The sequence below is a fragment of the Pholcus phalangioides genome, unplaced genomic scaffold (assembly GCF_987345545.1).
Source record: "Pholcus phalangioides strain wild (caught in Gottingen) unplaced genomic scaffold, Ppha-v1.0 ptg000011l_1, whole genome shotgun sequence".
NCBI lineage: Eukaryota > Metazoa > Arthropoda > Arachnida > Araneae > Pholcidae > Pholcus > Pholcus phalangioides.
The window spans coordinates 40,346,713-40,369,077 of NW_028301604.1; the positions used below are offsets into that span (position 1 = coordinate 40,346,713).

At 36.1% G+C, this 22,365-nt stretch overlaps 2 protein-coding genes across 6 annotated transcripts in view; both read left to right on the top strand.

Moving 5' to 3' along the window:
- Positions 1-22,365, top strand: part of sev (receptor protein-tyrosine kinase sevenless) — a 1,896,734-nt gene that overhangs the window by 1,428,968 nt on the left and 445,401 nt on the right. For all 5 annotated transcript variants that reach the window (XM_089239534.1, XM_089239532.1, XM_089239533.1 and 2 more), the window contains one exon: positions 20,322-20,549. In XM_089239534.1, coding sequence (XP_089095660.1) covers positions 20,322-20,549 — 228 coding nt within the window. The remainder of the gene's footprint in view (positions 1-20,321; positions 20,550-22,365) is intronic.
- LOC149080422 (uncharacterized) lies at positions 3,818-4,682 on the top strand. The gene has a single exon (XM_089239537.1). The coding sequence runs from the start codon at positions 3,881-3,883 to the stop codon at positions 4,652-4,654; it is 774 nt and encodes a 257-aa protein (XP_089095663.1). The 5' UTR covers positions 3,818-3,880; the 3' UTR covers positions 4,655-4,682.

Sequence of the window (22,365 nt, forward strand, 5' to 3'; positions counted from 1 at the left end):
AATTAATTCGGAGTTGAAGAGGCAACCCAAAAGTTGACCCATTTTTGACCGCTCTTACAATTCGTGACCAAATCGCACAATTTTTTTTATGTATGATGACTGGCTATTCAAATAACATATTTTTGAAGTTTCAAAAAATTGGACATGAATTTAGCACGTTTTTATATGTAATTAAAGTAAATTTCCAATTAACTAATTTTCTAATTTATGGAAAAAAATTAATCATAATTATAATAATTTTGAGAAACCCCATGGAAAAAAAAATTAAGGAAAAAATTATTTCTGTTGTTGGTCAGAAAAAAAAATTCAGATAGAAAATCGGAATGAAATTTAAGAATTTCATGTTTTCAAAACTCTAAAAAATCAAATTTCATTGTAAACCAATTAAAAAAAAACACTATGATGATACTCATTAGACCTTTTAGTTCCCAAAAATATTCATTTCATGAAAACATTCATGTGAAAAATATATGAAAAAAATATTAAACAAAGCATCGCACAAACGCAACGTTAGTCAAAAATGGGATAAAAAGAAAACCTCATGAAAATATTGATGATTGCAACGTCTCATATATATTATACACATACGTACTGTTCCGAGACAGAATCCGAGTCATGTGCAGACACAGCATTATGGCTGTACCACGTGCTGGCTATTAGAATTGCCTTTTCACGATATAATTTAAAGTTCCTGACCACGAATTTGCCACCCCTCCGAACTTGCTATCCCGGCCCACTTAACACCCTGTACATACGGCACCGGGGCCGCAACTAGGGGGAAGCAAGCGGTACTGATGCCAGGGCCGTCTTAAGAGTATAATGAGCTCCGGGCCAAGTGGTTTTCTGGAGGCCCCCAACCTGGTAAATCCTAGAAAATGAAAACCGAAATTTCCCGGTATGCAAGAGGGCCTGGGTTCGAGTCCTGGCGGAGACGTGATGACGCAAAATATATGAAAAATAACACGGGCTGAGAAAATGCCATCTATCTCATTCTACACAGAATGCAGCTCTTAGGGACATACTTCCTCTCCGGTTCATACTTATGCTTTTAATAAATGTTTTAAAAGTCTGATTTGGAATTTGCAAATATAAAAATTTATTCCTTCAGATGTCTAATTATTTTTACTTCTGATAATTTTTTATGAATTTATTAGAAATGGTTAGGCCCCCTGGCAATTTGTACTTTTTTGGATGAAGTACTAATTGGTTTTTTTGCTAAAACGTTATAATCGGGATCCAATGCATTTCATTCAAGTGTGTAAAAATATTTATCTCTGTTTTAGCGTGATCACGTTACTTTATGAATGCATTATAATCGAGTTTTAATGTATGCTCATGTAAGAAAGCAAAAAAAAAAAAAAAATTATTGGTTAGAAAAATTTAATTTTTCTTCATAGGTTTTTTTATATTGTCCATGACCATAATTGGTGGGCCGTGGTCCCAATCGCCGCTGTGATAGCGGCCATTTATATTGTCCTCAGCGCAATAGCGCCAAACAAAGAATTAGTTTCCGTCGCATGGAACTTCACCATACAGTTCCTCGAATTTGTCTTCTCCCCTCATTTTTTTATGGCAGCCTGAGAAGAAGAGCAATTCCTTTGTCCAGTGCATCGGAAATCCCATCACCCTCCTTGTCAAGCCACTTAATAGACAATGGAAGAGAGCAACCGCAGGTCCAGCCGAACCGTCATCAGGGTAATCAAATATTTCCAATACTTGATGGCATCTTTCCGGTTACCCCAACCGTCCAAAAAAATGTGGATTTTCTCGGTTGAAAAAACCGCCCTCAGCGGTTGCAGCCTGTATCTGTGCGTAGACAGAATAAAACTATAGATGATGCCTTCCCCCCCAACCTCAACCGCCTGCAACCGCGCCGTAGTCAGGTCCCGGCCTTAACCTCCTCCCACTTTTTTCCTGTTGTCTCATGCCCCCTTCCCCAAGGGTCACACTCAACAAAAGAAGGAAGAGATGCTCTTGAGTTAACCGATAGTGCAAGTAAATGAGAAGAATTTTAAGAGTTGAAGAATGTTAAGAGAAATGATTCCTTCCCCTCCCCCCAAGTTATCTCCACAGGGGGTCTACGTCAAAACATCGCCGTGACAAAAACATCGCTTGTCAAAACATCGCTGTGACAAAAACATCGCGGTCAAAAACATCGCCAAATACGTAAAAACATCGCAAGTCAAAACTTCGTACGTCATAACATCGCACGCCAAAACATCGCCTGAACATGGCCCTGGAAAAAGATCGCCTCATGAAAAATTTTTAAATTAAAAATTTAATGGATTAAAAATTGTAATGGAAATGACCTCATCCCTTTTTTTTTGTTCAAATGGTGACCAAAGCTGCACTAAAAGTGCATTAAACTTTCAAGCGGCTTTGGTTGTGACAAAGCCAAACTGTCATATGTATGTGTGTGTTCGACTGTTTCCGCACCTATTAGTTTTCTGTCAATCCTTCGAATTAGGCCTTTTTTTGAGTAATGGACAATGAACAGAGGGAGAGAGAGAGTTCTTATAAATTCTGTATTATACAAAAAGGTTTGTTTTAACAGCTGGCTGATGCGAAGATATATTTTGGAAAGAGAGAAAATTTAACTTCTCCTGCGGGGAATCAAACCCACTTCCTTTCACTAATCGAGTGAACGCCCTAGACCAGCGGTTCTCAACTTTTTTTTGCTCATGGCCTGCTTTCAACCATTTCTCATTCCTGTGGCCCCCTTGCGACCATGATCAATTTCCTAACTCCCCCCCCCCCCCCGTTTTCCCGTTAAATGACAATTGTTCAAATATTGTTTGCAGTATAAATGTGTGTTTGAATTTAATTTATTTTTAATTTATGAAAATTAAAAAACAGTAAAAAAAATATATAATAAGTTATTTTCAATCAATGTGTAAACATTGCGCTTGAAGACGGCATAATGTCATCAAGTTACTGTTCAGGATGAAGTTTGAATTATTTACAAATTAGTTTTTCTTCGGTAAATTTGAATTTGGGTGAATCAGAATTTCAAACAAATCAGGAAGTATAAATAATCAGATTTCAAAAAAGAAAATTATCGGTTTATTGATGTCTCGCTGCATGACAAGCTATCTCCAAGTGGCTTTTTGGTTCATAATGTGACCTCTCTCCCACAGGCGAACGAAGTAACGTGTGAGTCTGTTATGTGAAATAACACAATATTTCACATAACAGACACTACTATATGTAATGTACAGAGGGCATAGGTAACAAGACGTATGGTATTTTACTTTACTGGGGCAAACTGCGTTCACCCTACAGGAATATTTTCAATTAGTAGAAAAATTATCCAAATAACGTGTAGTACTCAGATATGCCATTCATGTTGCAAGGGGGGTGTATAGTTATTAAAATAAAAATGTTAACTTTTTATACGTACACGTGTGCTCAAAAACCCAATTACAATGTTGTTGCCCCGTCTCTTTTGATGCCAAAAAAACCGTTTTATCCGCATTTAACGTTGTTTTTTGGTTGGTTGTCTTCAAATAAATGTTACTGTCAATCACTGTCAGTAAAGTGACACTGTATGTATATATATGTACATTCATCTCGAAACCTTATAATTATTGATAACACAAGCTTTTATGACAAGGGCTTCGATTTTTATGACCTAAAGAAGAAACGACGTAGCTAATAATTCATCAGCAACGACGTTTCATCTTTAGGTAAAAATCAGAGCCCTACTTATGAGAAATTGGTTACACACACGCAAAAAAAACTCAACTTTGCAAGAAACTCAAAGGGAATTCCTGATATTCGAAGTAACCAAGTTCACCTGTACCTTTTCCACTTTCCACTGAGACTTCGTTGAGATAAGACGCACGTTTTTCTTCTCCATTCTTTTGCACCGATCGAAGAAATGGCACCCTCCTGCGCCGAACTTGATAAGCGGATTTCCGCTATGGAGAATAAGCTGTCTGCCGTCGACCGAATTGAGGCTAAGCTGACTGCGTTGGATACCATCAATGGAAAACTAGAATGCTTAAATTCACTGAGTGATCTATCGGAAAGTGTCAAATTCATGAGCGAGAAATTTGAGGAGCTGAAACTAACCATCAGCAAATTACAAGACGAGAATAGGAAACTATGGGAGGAGAACGAAATGATTTGGCGCCAAAACCAAATGTTGGAAGATAAGCTTGAACACATGGATGCCTATGCACGAAGAAACAACCTCGTCATCCGAAATGTTCCTGAAGGAAAGGGAGAGGATACGGACGAGATTGTGTTAAAACTTGCGGAGAAGATGGACGTGACAGTAGACAAAAGCAACATCGAAGCAAGTCACCGTCTCGGAAGCAGAAAAGACAAAGGCAAAAGTCGACCAATTATAGTCCGTTTTGTCAACCGTCGGCACAAGGAGCAGATACTAACCAAGGCGAAAAAGAGGCAGTCTACAACAAAGGATCTTGGATTTCCAGGAGAAGCAACAAGGCTATATTTCGGTGAACACCTGACACCAAGGATGCAAGAGATCTACACCCTGGCCCTGGCAGCAAAGAAGACTCACGATTGGCGCTTCCTATGGACGAAGAATGGAGCTATCTACACCCGAAAGGACGAGGAGAGCAGAGTGTTCCAGCTATTGTCTAAGTACGATATAAAGAAGGTCTACGAAAGACAAGGTTTTTGAAAGATAAGTATTATTCCGAATTTTTTCTGATCCCATAGAATTTTTTTTTTTAGTTAAATTTAAAACGTAATAAAAAGATGAATAGTACAAACTCTTCGCGGTTAATTAATTGTAGAAATTTTAGCACTGAGGAAATTTATCCATTATACAACAACAAACGCTGCGTATTATCATTGTTTCATGCAAATATACGAAGCCTTAAAAAGAACTTCGACTCATTATCTGAAATTTTGACGTGCTGCAAAACACCTTTTAAAATTATCGCGTTAAGTGAAATCAGGGTCACTAATAAAGTAGAATGTAATTACTTGGGTATTAAAGATTTTGAACTATTAATTTCACCAAGAAAAGATAGCTCACACGGTGGCTCTGGAATGTACGTGCATAATAAGTTGAATTACAAATGCAAATCAGAAATAGTTATCGATGAATGTGAATCAATATGGATTGAAGTAAATTATAATAATTCAAAGGACAGCTTAATAATTGGATCAATTTATCGACCTCCTAGCTCTAATGTGAACAGATTTTTAGAGTCACTTGATTCTGTCTTAAACTCGCTGTCCACAAAGTCTACCGAAATATTAGTTTGTGGTGATATCAACATAAACTTATTAGCTAATAACAAAGTTTGTTCAGATTACAACAATATTTTATTGTCTTACGGACTAGAACATGTTATAACCAATGCCACTAGAAAATCATCAGCTTTGGATCATATTTTTATAAGAACAAAGAAACAAATATCTACAGTGGGCATTATAAACTCTGATATAACAGATCATCATCCGATCTTTATTTATCTTGATAATTTTAAAAATAATATTGATAGCCGTAAAGAAATCCACACTCGTTATGATCATAGCAAACTAAATTTATTATTATCTGATCCACCTTGGGTCTCCGATATATTTTCATGCAGTGATCCTAACGCTGCTTATCAAATCTTTTCTAAACATTTTGAGGATATACTGAAAGAAGCAGAAATAAAAAAAGTTAGAATTAAAAAGTATAGCATCCCCAAACATCCCTGGGTCTCTAGCTCACTTCTCAAGTCTATTAAAAACAAAGACAGGCTTTATAGTAGATTAAAATCCAATCCTTTCAACATTCAATTAAGAGAAAAATATAAAACCTATAGAGATATACTGACATCTACTTTACGAAATGCCAAAAGAAAGTATTTTGAAGATCAATTTTTAAAATCGAATGGAAATATTTCAGAAACATGGAAAGTAATTAAGTTTTAAATAAGAATACCAAACAATCTACTGTGATCCCGAGCCTAGAAATTTTAGGGTCTGTATCAGAATCAACTAATACTCTAGAGATTGCAGAAACACTGAATCATGTATTCTGTAATCATAACACTGATATGTCACCTGCTGTCAATAACGAAATTTTTGTAAATTATAATATAACATCTGTCGCGAATTCTTTATTCCTGAACCCAGTTACTGCTGATGAACTAAACAGAATAATATCAAAACTTAGCTCTAAATCTTCTGTTGGTTTCGATAAGATAAGTATACGTATTGTGAGAGAAAATATAGAATTTTTTAAAATTTTTCTCTTATATCTAATAAATTTGATCTTTGAAAGCGGAATTTTTCCAGATCAGCTAAAAATTGCAAAAGTAATTCCATTATTTAAAAAGGGTGATTGAACTGATCCCCTAAACTATCGTCCCATTTCAATTTTGCCAACATTGAGTAAAATCATTGAAAAAGCGATGTACAATAGAATTTCGAATTTTCTAGAAAACAATTGCTCCATATATGAAAAACAATTTGGATTTCGCAAAAATATGTCAACTAAAACTGCACATATATGGTTCATTGACACAGTGCGATGCGCTATAGATGATGGTAATTTCACGTACGGAATATTCTTAGACTTTAAGAAAGCATTTGATTTCGTAAACCACGAAATTTTACTAAAAAAACTCGCTCTCTATGGAATTCGTGGTGTAGCATTAAAGTTGTTTAAGAGTTACCTCTCAAACAGGAAACAATTTGTAAATATCGGAGCGTACAACTCTAGTGTCAATAACGTCACTTGCGGGGTGCCTCAGGGTTCTTGCCTCGGACCACTTTTATTTCTGATCTATGTCAATGACATCTATAAAATATTCAGAAATTGCAAAGTATTTATGTATGCAGATGACACGGCCCTTTTACATTCAGGAAATCGAATTCCTCAAATCATAGATGAAATCAACTACGATATGAACATATTAAGCACCTGGCTATCAGTGAATAAACTACAACTCAATACTTCTAAATCAGTTTGCATACTTTTCAGACCTTGGCAAAAGCCGTTGGATACTGTGCCATTGCCAATAAAATTTAAACAGGATGAGTTAAAGTTTGTCGATTCGGTTAAATACCTCGGAGTTTTAATTGATGAGCATCTTTCATGGTCTAACCATATACTAGAAGTCAGCAAATCATTAAACTCCTATATATACATATTTTCGAAAGCAAGGCATTTCGTACCTTTTTATGTAATACGCATGTTATATTTTTCACTTTTTTTCTCTAAATTAACTTATTGCTTGGAAGTATGGTCATCTGCCACTCAAACATCTCTACAACCCCTGATAATTGCTCAAAAGAAAATATTGAGGGTAATTAGCTTTGCCTCATTTAATGAGCACACGACTCCTCTTTTTAAACTATGGCGAATTCTTCCGTTAGATAGCTTGGTAAAATATCGATTAGCTATAATAATGTATGAATCACTACATAAACTAACACATATTCCCTCTTTTCCTATCACTGCACACGGATATCCAACAAGATTCTCCTCTAGAAACTGTATCCCGACCCCTACAGCGAGAACTAATTTCAAGAAAAATACGGTTTTCTTCCGGGGTATTCACATTTGGAATTCTCTGCCATTGAGTGTTCGAAATAAATCCTTAGCATTGTTCAAAATGACTGTATTTAACCATCTTCTGGATGAAAATCCCTTGGAATGAACAGTTCGCTCGTGCTCGTCTGTACATATGTACAAAAGCACTTGTTATCACTGATAAGAGGTTTTCTTTTCCTTCACCCCTCCCTCTCCTCTCGCCAAAAACTATTTTCTTTTTTAATCCAATCTTTGTAATGTGTTTGTAATCTTTGTAAATGTTTCTCCCTTTATACATTCTGGTTTTTTTCTTTCTTTTTTTCAAACACCTGTTCTCCATAACCAAACTGTTGAAGGGACATTACCGGATTTTGTAATCGGCATGGGGTCTCCCATTCGTGTCCTTATCAGCACCTCTACTTTATCCATACTTTTTTTATATCCCCCCCCCCCATCAATGACCCTTGTAAAGTGACTTGCTTGGTCTTTCTTAAAAAATCAATTCTTTTTGCTGGCTCCTTCTTCTGAACTAATTATACAAACAATTATGAACTTTTCACAGAAACTGAGATAAACTCCTTTGTTGGTGAAAGCTACTTTCCTTCTTTTTCATTAACTGTGGTTAGCAAAGTACCACAATAGCAATGTCACATTAACAAATTAATGATTGGGAAGACATTAAATGAAATTTAAACAAATATTACGCAATGAAAAATTAATTTATCCTGATATCAAATTTTCTATTTGTCTAGCTTTTTCTCTGTATTATTTAAAAATTTGCCATTGAATTAAAGTGAAAAAAAAAAAACACGTAGAATGAAATTCTCTTATATTAGCTTTGGGTTGCCATAATTCATTTTTTATTTAATAAATAAATATATTTGCACCTATTTGTCCGATATACTTCGTTCTTTTTATCTTTCTTTCAGGTCAAAAGAAATAAGAAGATTTACGTGTATCGCAAGAGCAAAGATGTCATAGGGTCGAGAGCATTTTACTAGCTTTTAGCTATTGCTCTCTTCCCTGTCCCAGCTTTCTTCACCATATTATGAATTAACTATTTTCTACCGTGTCCTTTCAAACATTTTTTTCTTTCTCTTTGCATTTTCTGTCAAATATTGTAAATATGTAATTTAATTGTAAACTCTAATTTGTATAGTATTATCGAAATTGACTGGGGACAAATAAATTAATGTTATGTTATGTTATGTTTATTATTTCTGTAATAAAATCTCAGAAAAATATGCGATAGTTATAATCTTAAGGAATAAAGCAATAATAAAATAATGAAGCGCAATTAAAAATATCCGATGTCTTTTTGAAACTCAAAGCCGCTGATTATATGCAGGTAAATACGTTATATATATATATATATATATTAATTTTCGGCGATGTTTTGACGTGCGATGTTTTTGTCACCGCGATGTTTTGACGTGCGATGTTTTTGTCACGGCGATGTTTTGACGCGATACCCTCCACAGGTGCCTTCAGGCAGCACTCTGGGATGATGCAATTTACGATGGATGGACGCCGGTGTGATTGGGAGATAAGACTACTATTGTCACAGAACAAGTGCGTTGAGGTTCTGAAGAAAAGTAAAAAAATAAAATTTCCAACAGATGGATCTATTTAAAGGAATTTTTTGTCAAAAAGTTTTTTCTGAGCCAAGTGGGAGAAACATGTCCACTCGAATTTTTGAGGGTGCCGAGCTGGCTCTTCTAAAATGTGGGGGGGGGGGCGATTACAAGTTTACGCCTATGGGTGCAAACAAGGCAGATATTTCCACCGCTGTTCCGCGAGACATTTCAAGCACAATCGCGCAATTTTCAATGTAAATATAAACTATTTTATATTTTTAAACAGTTTTATACCCCAATTAGTACCGTTTAATAAGACAACCAAAATATTCTTTATGGGCGTTGTATAATATTTTATCGTGTATATATTGTTTATAATTTTTGTGATTGTGTTTTTAATTGGGTTGCTGTATTTTTGAAATATATAACATCCATATTTGTTATGGGCATTTTTTTCTCAGCCACCTCGTTGGGCATTTTACCTGTTGTGGCATTGTATTTGTATTTGAAAGCACAAACTGAAATATTCAAACAGCTATAACTGGATCACTCAAATTTCTGAAAATGTTATACAAAAATCTTTGCAAATTTTAGTAAAAAAATGTCCAATTTATCAGTGCAGTTTTGGATAGCAAAATCGACTAAAAATAAACAGATAAATTATAGTATGAAAAAATGGACGAAGGTCAGTTGCACTGCTCATAAAACCTGCCAATCAGATCCTAGGGTCAATTGCACCGGACTACTCTCTTATCAGTGAGAGTGATACACGGGTTACGTGCCCTGTGCGACCAAGGAAAAATCGTGCCCTGAGCGACCAAATCCTTTTCTATTGTTCACTTCCACAACAAGGGGCCATCCCTCATGTCGTGGCATTATAATTGAATTGCTATTCTATTTCTGTAATCCATCTACTACAGAGATTGTAACATTTAATTTAGTATGTGATGGAAGCAAAAAATCTTTTTTTTTCAGTTTATTTAAAATCGTTTTTATATTTTTTTATACCGTTCAACTCGTATGAACTAATTTAACTCATCGAGACGAAAACTTGGATATCCAATTGATAATAAATAGACTAACAGGGAAATAGACAAAAAAGGGAGCCGCTGTATTTTTGGGTGATGCGAAACATCTTGAGAGTAACATTATACAGTATGACTTTAGTATAACGTTGACCACGTTTAACGTCATCCCGTCTCTAGGGTCAGTTTTTTTTTGTTGTTGTTCCTGCCAGTACAATTTGTAACAAATATTATTCGTTATTATGTTACCCTGCTGATGAAGTCATTTTTTTTTCGGTCCCGTGGGGGAACCATTATACCGAAGTATGGCTGTAATATCAATTAAGACAGTAGTTTCTAACGGTGTGTCGCGTGCCACTTTAGGGTACTTAGAGATCAGAATAGTTGCCGCTAACTTCTTAAGATATTTTCATAACTTAATATTTTCCCACACCAAAAAGTTTCCTGTGTAGAATACAATATTTAAAATTCAGCGTTTGACAAGCTGTTCTCGCACTAGACCCCAAAGACGGTTGCGATAGTATAAAAACTTGATGAAAATGAGTAAAGAAGTAAGTCGAAAATTTATTATCCATTATATTTAAAATATAATAATATTTGACGATTTCGATGAGACGATGAGTAGTTCAGTATTTCACAAACACTTTCGCTACAGGCCATTTTTCCTTCCATAACTAACATAGAAAAAACTCAGTCTTTAGTCATTACAATTAACAGTTGTTAGTTTTGTGAAAACTTTACATAAATATGACAGTATATCAAATCAATAGTAAGATGCCCATTCAATTCAAATTATTCAATTTTTACTAATGTGAGCATCGTTATTAATATTTGTGTTTTTAATTTCAAGAAAAAAACTACAATTCAATTTTGTGGAAGCTCGTGAACGGCCCGTATTTTCACTGAAGCTTACTCGAAAGTTTATTCTCTTTTTTACTTATAAATGTAATGTCTGGAAATCTATGCCAATAATAACTTGTAAGTTGGAATGAAACTTATGAAAATTATACATTATGGAACTCCTTGATGAGTGAAGTTTAGAATATTTTGATGAAAATTTATCATTTCATAGTGGATTCAAAAAATTATGAATTAAATGAAGAACTGAACAGTAAAACTAGGTAGAACCTGGTTCGACCGTGCTCAAAAGTCAGGGCTGAACTCACTGAGGTTAAAAAGATTACCTAAAACGAAATGAAACACTACCCTCCCAACGTTTGTGCTGTCTGGGTCGGAAATTCATATAGCGTAACCGTTGCTTAAACTCAAGTGTTCTTGCTATAATTATCACCAAGTTTATACAGAAGTGATGACCAGTCGACCTAATAAAATTTTATTTGTTTTAAAAGCGTGTCAATTTTTTGTATAAATTAAAACCAGTCACAGTTTTAATTTTTGTGATAATATCACTTTAAGGTTTAAAAACTTAAACTGCAATTTTTTAAACCTGAGAACGATTTTATCGTCACTTCTCTCTAGAATGATGATCAGTCAGCCGGCTGTGATGTTTGTGGTGACAATATACAAGAAAAACAATTTTAAAGATGAGTTTTTAAAATCTACAAAAATTACGTGGATTCGATGAATAGTATTGATACCGTTTTTCAAAGATTTCGTGTTCATAGGCGGAGATGTACTGTAATATAATAGGCGGGGAATCCAATGATGATCTCAAGTCATAAACAGTACATGCATATGCATTAGATAAATCAGCTCCTTCATTAAAGTTGGGAGGGGCGGGAACTGTTTTCCACGCCCTTCCCCCGTATCTCCAGCCATGTTGGCGTTCCAGTCAGAGACGACATAATTGAAGTTATTTGTCGTATAAATGAAAAATTTTAACATTAAAATCTACAGGGAGGAATTGTGACCAGTGTTATCAGAAAAGATAATTTTCAAGAGTAATTTCACTTCTCTCCAAAATTGTAAGGGATAATTTTGTGTAATAATTTTGTGATAATATTTATTTTTTATTAAAATAAAAAATAAATTAGATATGACTACCTTCCTTTTCCCCCAATTTATTATTAGCATTTTATAACAATTTTACATCAATTATTTACATGAATTGGATTTTTTTCTTTATTCATGAATTTCCCTCATGATTGAGGGAATTATATAATTTATGTCAAAATATATTGCCATATGTTCATATTTTATATAATTTATCCAGCAAAATTATTTCTTTTAGTATTTCAACGATAAATTAGCAGACATATCAGTTCAAAATAGTGCACTGAAAATGTAAAAATAATTTTGGCCAGGTTTTCGGGTAAAAAATCCCACTATGTGTCGTATAAATGGGAAAATCCCATAAAGGAGATATTCAAGGTGGTCCTATAAATGAACGGTATTCCTGTAGTTCCACCTATATTGGTGATATGAGGGAAGTTTCAAACAAAGGAAGAAAGGAACTCTAATCGAAAGATTACTCTATTCATCCAGATATCACAAAAGAAAGGATTTGTCCAAGTAAAGAATGGAGTAGGTTTTGTTCGCTCAGGGCACGACGATATCCATCTTGCACGACACCGTCACACGGAAGGGGGGGGGGCTATATATAGATAAGATTCACTAAACCATTATTTTATCTCATAGTCTTAGTAGCCGTTCAAGTATTACGTCATCATCGATGGTGGGGGGGGGGTTTCGATTTGCTGACTTTTGATGACAAGGGGAGTGGGGGGTTCTTGGATAATGCTTACGTCATCAACCACCCTTTTTGAAAATATGAGTTAGGATTCAGAGGGGTGGAGCTGATGACGAAATTTTGCTGACAAGGGGGGAGGGGGTCAAATATGGCTAAAAATTTGCTTACGCAATACTTGAACTTATCAATAATAGATGGCGTTGGAAAAAGGCCTAGGTACCATTTCGTCCTTTCCCGATTCATCCTTTCTCACGCAACGATTTTGGTCAAAATATATAGTCCCGTTTCATCCGATCTCTTCTTTAACCTCCCACTTCTCTGGATTACTGTCAATGAAGATAAAACACCACGCAGTTTCACACTGAGAAGAAAGACGAGTAATCAACGTACCAGCGAAATGTCTGAAACAATTCATATTTGGTCATATTACACAGGAATGTGTGGTATTTTTAGTGATATTCTCGTGTTTTCGGTCGTTCTCACTTTTTTTTTATACACTTCTCCAGTTTTTTTTTCAACGAAGCATATTTGAATTGGCAATCTCTACTGAAATTATGAATGAAAATAATTTTCATCTCCTGTAAATTATATTATGATAATTACGTATAAATATTCATCTAAACATATTTGTAGTTTTTTTTCCGTGGACTACATTGCGATTTCCAGTAAATTCTTCATTACCCTCAAATTAATAATTTAATAGTGATAACTGTTAATTTCGCCGTCTTTCGATCAAGTTTTTGCTAAAAATTTCCGATATTCCGTATTTTACTATATTTAAGCACCAAATTCCCTGTATTTTCTGAATGAAATATGTTGGGTGTGTAATAAGATATACACCCAAGTCATGCTGAAATATGTTCTAAAATAACTAATATGTTCTAAATAACTATTATTATAATTTTTTTAATTGCGATTTGTAGCAGCTCTGTACTTCTCTGCCGTTCAGGAATTTCAAAAATAATTAGGAAATTCGTCTTTAAATTGCAGTTTTGTTATTACAATTATGTCTCGTATTGATCACGATTTCCCGCATTTTTCTCGTTGAGATATGTTTATTCTTAGAACGAAAATGTCTAATTTTCTATTTCAAATCATAAGGGTATTACTGCACTTATATCAATTGCAACAATTCAGTAGTTTTCCGGTCCGTTATAGTTAAATTACCATATCTGCCTGTGGACCACCTGTGTCATAGGTCTGAAATTAATGCATATTTATTGTATGAATTTCCTTTAATTACCCCTGTGTGGAGAGGAATTTATCTGGTGCCTAAACTTTATTTTTCGATTTGTAATGCAAGCTGTTGGTGCATTATTTCAATGAAAATTATGGTAATAGCACCATTTTACTTCCGTTTTTGTAAAAAGTTTTTCATGGCGTTTTCATGGGGTGAATCAGAAATGGTTAAATAACTTTGTTGTACTAAATGAATTACAAAATATTTTTTATGTGTTTTTAACTTATGTATTTGCCATGTATATTCAAATGTACACAGAACCATAGAGGGTTAATTGTGTTATGCCATGCATATCGAAGTACGTTTGTGACTCATTTTCAAGCATTTTTTACCAAAATCATTGATCATTTTTGTCGCACCCCGGTCATTTTCTGCACACGAGGGCCTACATCGGGACCTACAATTTATTGCTGATTCCGAACTGCAGGCTGGTTTTTTATACTCGTCGAGGGGTTGGTGCGCTAACCCCTCAATGGGGGACTCCCTGCGGTAGCAATTTTTTCTGTGGTCATGTCGTCGTTTCTGTTGTACCCAGTGGCGTAGCCAGGTTTTGATCCGTGGGGGAGCGAAATTGTGAAAGGCGCCATTTTTTTGTTTGTGCTTAAGGCGCAAACTTAATATTATGCATTAGTAGAAAGAACTTTATAAATTTCCCAATTTAAAAAAAAAAACAAATTTTTGTTTTTCAGTTTATTTTTCAAATTATAAATTAATTACTTTTCAATTGATTAATGTATTTTAATTTTTTAATTAATTTTAAATTCCATTTTATGTTTTGTGTACTTATACAAATGCAAACATCAAACACAACTGGGAAGTCACCCTAACAGGTAGCTGGAAAAAATTTAGATTAAAATATAAAAAAAAATGATAGGAGAAAATAAAATATAAAAAAGAAAAAATATATATATTTTTCTCTCTCTAAAATTATTCCAAGATATGAAAGCACAGAGAAATCTTCATGCTTCCATTTAATCGCTTTTATCATGTTACACTCTTATCGTAAGCATGTGTCACATGCACACTACTTCCACTTAATCGTGCATGTACTTTCAAGAATTATGGAAGATAGCAAGACAGATTTATGGAATTTCTAACAAATTAATGCATGCCGGAAAGTTATTTCGTATGCTATGCGTGACCGTAACGTATATAAGATGTCATAGTTATGTATGGTTTCAGTTCGAGAAGTTTTGCCATCTGTCTTCCATATTAGAAGTAAAACTGGCAGATGCCTGAAGTTTCGTGATATGCAAATACCACGATGAAAGCCTGCCTGAGGGGCGCGGTAGCCCGGTCGATAAGATGCTCGCCTAAAGTACCAAAGGATGTTTAGAGGTGTCGTGAGATCGATACCCGGTTCGTCCTTGTCAGAAAACTATCCTGACACAGGGGTACAACAAAAAAAACGGCGACTTGACCGCAGCAAAAAAATTGCTGGTAGGGAGTCCCCCATCGAGGGGTTAGCGCGCCAACATTTTGATGAGTATAAAAAACAAGCCTGCTGTTCGGAATCAGCAATAAATTGATTGTCCCGGTCTAATTAGCCCTCGTGTGCAGAAAATGACCGTGGTGCGACAAAAATGGTCAAAGCCTGCCTGCTCTCTGCGAGAAGGCTTTCCAAACGAAAGCGTTAGCATTCGTATCTAGAAATTGAAAAAAAAAAGACTCCCTCCGGTCACCGCCACTGTGCCACTAAAACCGGGTTGAATCCACCATGATGTCCACACAATCGCAGTGGTTATCACATACTACTAGATTGCAGACGCACAGAGGGTGGCCTGAATTCAAAAAGGTTTAGGAACCACTGCTTCAAACGAATTAGTGTGCGCCAGAAATAGTCGTATGCGTCCGTAATCTATTTAAGTATCTCTGAGGCGTGTTTGCAATGCCACTGCTCATCTTCCGAATCGAAGTGAAAATGGCAGGTGTATGAATCGATTGAAATATTTTTCTTGTTTTATTATCTACCAGCTTTCTTTGGAGATATTATTTAAAGGGTAGCTCTCTCTCACCGCTCGAAGTTAAAAAACTTAAAAAGGCATTGTGCTTATTCATGTATATTTATTTATTATTATAACATGTATATTTATTTCTAGTGAAATAAATTCATGCCATGTGTTTTATAACAAATCAGAAGAATGGAAATATGTCTAGTAATGAATGGTACAAACTAGCGTAGGGGTTCTCAAACTTTTTCCATCCGTGGTGCCCCGTTACTTTAATCAATGCTTGTCCGCGGCTCCCCAGAGCAGTTTAACAAAGATTCTCTTTGAAAAACCTTCGGGATGCTCCGCGGTGGTCCCGACGAAAGTTGGTGACGCACAGTTTGAGAACCCTCTGGACTAATAAGTTCTTGGATTTTCCCCCTCGTAATTTGACCAGAGGGTCTTCGAGTAAGTAGGCAAACCTCACAACGCCATAGTTCATATTAGAAAGTATCGTAAGCGCTCGGATAAGTGCCAATTAAAAAACTGGATAATCTTTTAAGACTCAACGTTTAGTGGACACTTTGTTTTTCTGAAATAGTATATGTATGTATCGTCAGTTACTTTTAAACTTTCCTCATAATACGTAGACAATTCGAGGCCCGGTCCAGGTGCTTCAAGTGCAAAAGGGAATGAAGATGAGATCCAGTTAAAATTTTCGAGAGTGAACTGTTAGGCAGGCATTTCTGAACAGGTAGAGAGCCTTAGAAAAATCCCTTTGATGGTCGTAAGACGGCCCTGCGTAGACCACTGATGTGTTGTTGTGGGAAATAAAGAAACAAATAACGCCCGGAATGCTGCTTTAAAAAGCGATGAGTATACACATAGTGCATTTTTATAATTTTATTTATAAAATATTCAACGGATTCTCAAAGTGTATGTGCTTGTGGCTCATCGCCACCCTTTTTTGAGGAACGTCTCAACGCGTCGGTGTATTGATGCGTGCTCATTCAGTTCTTTGTAGTGGGTTTTCTTACATTAGGACAAAGGGTTCTCAAACTGTGCACCGCGACACCCTTGTGCGCCTCCAATCTTCGTCAGGGGCACCACGGAGCGGTGACCCTGACAAAGGTTTTTCGAAAATATTTTTTGTTAAACAGCTCTAGGGAGCAGGCGGAGCTCGCGGATAAGCATTGAATAGAAGAAAAGAGCACCTCGGGTGGAAAAAGTTCGAGAACCCCTGCGTCAGGCTATTCTGGGCAGTCACGGATAAATGATGACGAAGTCGGGGGGGAGGGCCACGGGTGCCAAAAGTTTAAGAAATACTGGGATTAATTGGAGGGGAGATATATGTCATGAGTTAACAAACACACTGGCCATAACTTTTTGCAGGGAATAATTTCGCCGATTCGGCACACTGCTGTATATGCATAATGATGAAACAAACACTGATTCGTGGAAACGAGAAACTACGCCATTAAAAAAAGGCAATGCTTCTGAAAAAGTCACATTTTAACATGAAACTATGCACTATCACCGTATAATATAGTACAATATATTGTCGTACAAATATAGAAGATTTTCTCTACATATCAGAGCGCTATTGGCCCAAGATTATAGGTTTTTTATTTACCCATTCTTTTTTAAGAAAAACTCTTCCAGAACCCCCTTTTGTGCTCCAAAATCTTGGGTTTTTAGGGCTCAAAAGCTCATAGCTGTTTTCCACCTTTTCTCAGTCTTTGACACTGCCCTATACACAAGCTAGTAGCTCTTGCCAAGGCAGATAATTCTAGGCGTTACGAATCTAGCTAAGTCCCCCATTCATAAAGTGGTATTTCTACCCTAGAAATTCTAGGAACTCAAGCTCTACCTCAGGCGCCCAAAGAAAAAGCGATACTTATTGGAGCTTGAATCTTAGCCATTACTTCATAGGTTCAGTGGTCTGTCCAATATAGGTTCCCGCATGGCCACCACATCCTGTAGCGGGGCGCCTAGGCTGGAATCTGTTGCGGGCCCCTCGGTCAGACTTTTAACGGGCCCCTTCTGTAGTTGATTTATAGCGTGAAAAAGCAAAAAAAATGGTAACCGTCCCGGGCCCCAGGGCTAGAGCCCTGACAGCCCCCCCCCCTATGTGGGGACCATGGGTTCCCGTGCCTAATTTCTTCAAAAGGCGCCTTAGTCAACGCTCTTGGTGGCCCTTCAGAACAGAATGAGCATTTCGTGAACGTCATATCCTCATACCAATGAAAGATATTTCTAGGAGCTATACCGAGAACGACCAATAGCAAGGGAAAGAATAGATTGGGTGAAACGGGATTCTTTTTTGACCTAAGGATGAATCGGGAAAAGACGAAACGGGACATCACCAGAGAGAGAGAGAGAGAAGTGTGTACTAGACCAGTGTTTCGCAAAGTGGGCAATATCCCCTCCCCTAGGGGGTGATGATAGTCCAGGGGTTGGTTGAAGCTTTGTGTTTTGTATTGGATTTTATGGGTGGGCTTGAAATGGGGGCGATAAGAAGAAATATTTTTTTTGAAGTAGGGGCGAGATGGAACGTAAAGTTTCAGAAGCTATGAACTACGCTAGTAGTTCTTAAAATTTAACATGATGGCTGATTATATTCCTGAAAATTGAAATGATACAAAATATCGAATTTTTCATTTCAAAAATACGCGAGTCATACGTATCATTTTTTCACCTTTCGTTTTCGAAATGGGTTGCCCGAAATTTGAATGTCTACAATATTTATATACAGTACGTAATTTGTGTGTGTGTGAGAAAGGATTTAGAAAACAGACACTTATGTGCAGAGGAGGATTGAAGTCGGTTGAGACTCCAGCAGAAGAAAATACTGTGTTTTACCCATGAAATTATAAAATTTGTAAAGTTTAGGTTTGCGGGGCCCTCCGGAATTCGGGGGTCTCTTCTGCGCACCCGGTGATCCCACCATTAAACAACCTCTGTTTGTATGCACTTTTTAGATGCTTCTTCAAAGTTTCTTTTTCTGTTAGCGACTTCAGATTCATTTTTTTTTTACTTATAATGAATGATGGTAATTTAATAAAAAAAATATTTTACTGAAATTTAAGGCAGCTCACGTATTTAAATGGAATTTCGAAACTCTTATTAAAACTATTTTCGTGTGCTCAGTCGGAACCCTTACTATCACCATTGCTACCATACTATCACCTATTGACATAACCTTAATTTTCACTTGCGACAATATTGGAGCAAAGTAAAAATGAGTGACAGCGAAGAGCTTTTATGAAGCTCAAAGTGATCATCTGAATCAGAGGTCTTCAAACTGTTTCTAGTCGCGAGCACTGCCTGTACCAATCATCAAAAGAAGAGCACCCTTATAGCAAGTTTGACATGAGAATGCATGAAATCGGGATGATTTCAATACTTGAATGCATTTTGTACAAGGCGTTTATTTGTAACGTTGATCAAGTGTTCGCGAACACGAAATCGGACACGAGCATTCAGCACTGTGAGTGCTTCAGGGAGCAGGGGCGGCTTAAGCGTGGGTGCAAGGATTGAGGTGCACCCGAGCGCCAGGCTGTAAGGGGCAGCAGCTTAGGCTTTAGTTAGTTGTATACTTTACTACTTTACTTGTAGGTGGATTTTACTCGTTTTGTCTTTTTCTTCAGAAAGGGGAAAGGACCCCAACCTACCCCAAAACACATAATTCAGTCTCCTCACTTGCAAGCATATCATGTCTAGCAACAAAAAAAATGTCACACTTGATGGCTCTAAATAGTCGTGGGTTTACCCATTGAAACCACTTAAAAACTTAGAAAAAATATAGAAATTACCAATAATTTTTCTCGGTAGTATGATTTTAACATATAGGAGGTATATAGGTGAAACATTTACGAGTTTTGTTCAGTTATTGATCACATTTTTTTGAGGATTAAATGAGAAAAAGCAAATGTTTTCATCTTTTCCGGTTGCTAAGGTTTCACATAATTCAATATAAAAGTAAATAATTTTGTACTGCCATCTAATAGTTTTATTGGACCTTATAATAATGAATCTTTAGTGAATCTTGCCACCTGATAGCTTTATTGAACATATTTTTCCATATCAACCATCCCTAAACTACCATCCGACTGAGGAAAAATTTTTTTTGAACAGGTGGTTTCGTAGCAAAAACCACCACCCCTGAAGTGATGAATTTAAATTATCTTGTGGGACGAGCGTCTTTGTATTTTTATGACAAGACATCCTTGTAAACTACTGTAAACTACAACCAGATTTTCTAATATTGTGGTTATTATTTTAATAACAGGTGCCTATGTTTTGTTCATTGCATAAACAAAATTGCCACATGTGAGCATATGACATTAATGAATCTAGTTGATCTCCTTTTCTCAATTTATTTTTTTCAGGGTTACCACCATCTTCACTGACTATGGACAAAAATATGGTATATTGGACTAACACAAGCATGAAAACGCTGTTCGTGAAGAAAAGGGAGAAACCTGGATGGAAAAACAGCTTACACAACTCAGAGATCAAAAGCACTGAACATTCAAATGATAATTACATCTTTTTTAAAAGTGTTCAAGGAATAAAAGCAATTCGTGCAATCGGAAATACTCTGCAACCCTATCCTGGTACAAAGTTTATGGATTTTTATGATTATTAACATGCATAAAATGTTGTTCAAAACTCCAAGTAAAAACTTAAAAGGATATGTAGGGAAAACCAGAATGAGAAACATATTTATAGACAAAAGTGATTTTTATAAGGTAAAAGTCATATAAGGTGATAAAGTCAACATATAAATCTTATATAATATAGAGGTTGGTATTTTTTTTCAAGGTGGCCACACACGAGCGATCCATTTAACCCGAAGCTATTTGATTCGAGTCCATTTGGACTCTGTCTAAATTAGGGTGCCATTCATGACTGCACCAATACACCGAGCCAGCAGGCTAGTTTTCAGTTTTATCCGACGTGCAACAGCTGTCGTATGGTCCGCCACTTGGCGATTTTTTGGCGCCACACATGTCTGATGGCCCGACGAAGAGTCGCCAAGGCCGTCAGACACTACGGACGCCGAAAAAAAAAACATCAGCGTGCAAAACATAATAGAAACCACTAAGCATAGAAATAGAAAAAATATATCATTTAAAAAAAATTACACCTGGCCCATTTTTTTAATAATAAAAAGATCGGGGTATAAGGAATTCCGGGCATAAATATTCTAAAACTAAAACCCGGCCCCTTTTTTTAATAAACGGATCCGGGCATGAAAAATTAAGTAGGTTCATTTTAAATATAATAAACCGATAAAGCAGAAGGCATGGCAATGGATGAATAACTAATAAATACAACGAAATAATAAAACGGTATGATACAACCTGAGCAGTAGATAATAATCCAAATGACGTAAGCTACAGAAGGGAGGAATAATAATCAAAGAGAGACGCGCTGGAAATGGAACAACGGCTGCTTAGAATTTTTGAAAAAACGCGGTGAACAAAAGATAACTCCTGTTTGGTGGAGCCAGCGTCATCTAGTATCACCCAGCGAAAACTGAAAAGATGTTAAAAAATACGGCAACCTAGAGCCCCATTATGACGATCTTGGCGACTTATCGCGAGGAAAAAGTCGCCAAAGTCGTGGCGGACCATACTGCATCTGTTCCAAAATATATAAAAACGAAACACATATACACTTCCGGTGTGTGTGAGTTTGGATCAAAAGTTGTGTTTGTAAAACAACGATGATGGAGTATCAAATGTACAACTGTGAATTTGTAAACTACAAACTGTAAATATGTATATCTGCATTTATATAAGTGTAGTTATCTTTTCACTTCATTCGTCATTGGCCAGGGGTTCTTAACCCATGGGCCGCCGAGGCTTCTCTCAGAAAACTTTAAAAAAATTCATGTTTAGCGTTTTTTTTTTTTTTTTTTGTGTTTTAAGCGTGACAAAACAGGGAAATGTGAACCTATTGAAGAATATGAATGTGGTAGTAATTCTTTGAGATGAACAAAAAGCACATCTATCAATCTTTTCCCATCTGATCTCATCCCGCCACCTCTTCTCTCCGTGGAGAGTCTGGGCAACACCAAGGGGTTGCCCTATAACCGGTTTTCTAGCTGCTCTTTTCGAAAAATCAAGTGACGTCACCCAATTCCTCACGCGACACGCAATTCCAAGTAAAATTACTGTTTTTTGATAATTTTTTTTGTATAGTTCTAATTCACAAAACTATCATTTTTTCTGAGTAGATGCCACAAATACCGCCGATTATCGAAATATATATTTTTTATTTTTTTGAAACTTTTTTTTATTTTTGACAGATTTTTTTTTCCACTCATGTATGCAATGTTAAACCAATGGGAAGTATGCACGTTTGTAAAATCAAAAAGGGAAATGGAAAGGGAATTATCAGAATGGGGGAAAAAATTTTCCCCAT

Coding starts and splice junctions, on each gene's coding strand:
- LOC149080422 (XM_089239537.1), top strand. CDS start 3,881: ATGGCACCCTCCTGCGCCGAACTTGATAAGCGGATTTCCGCTATGGAG.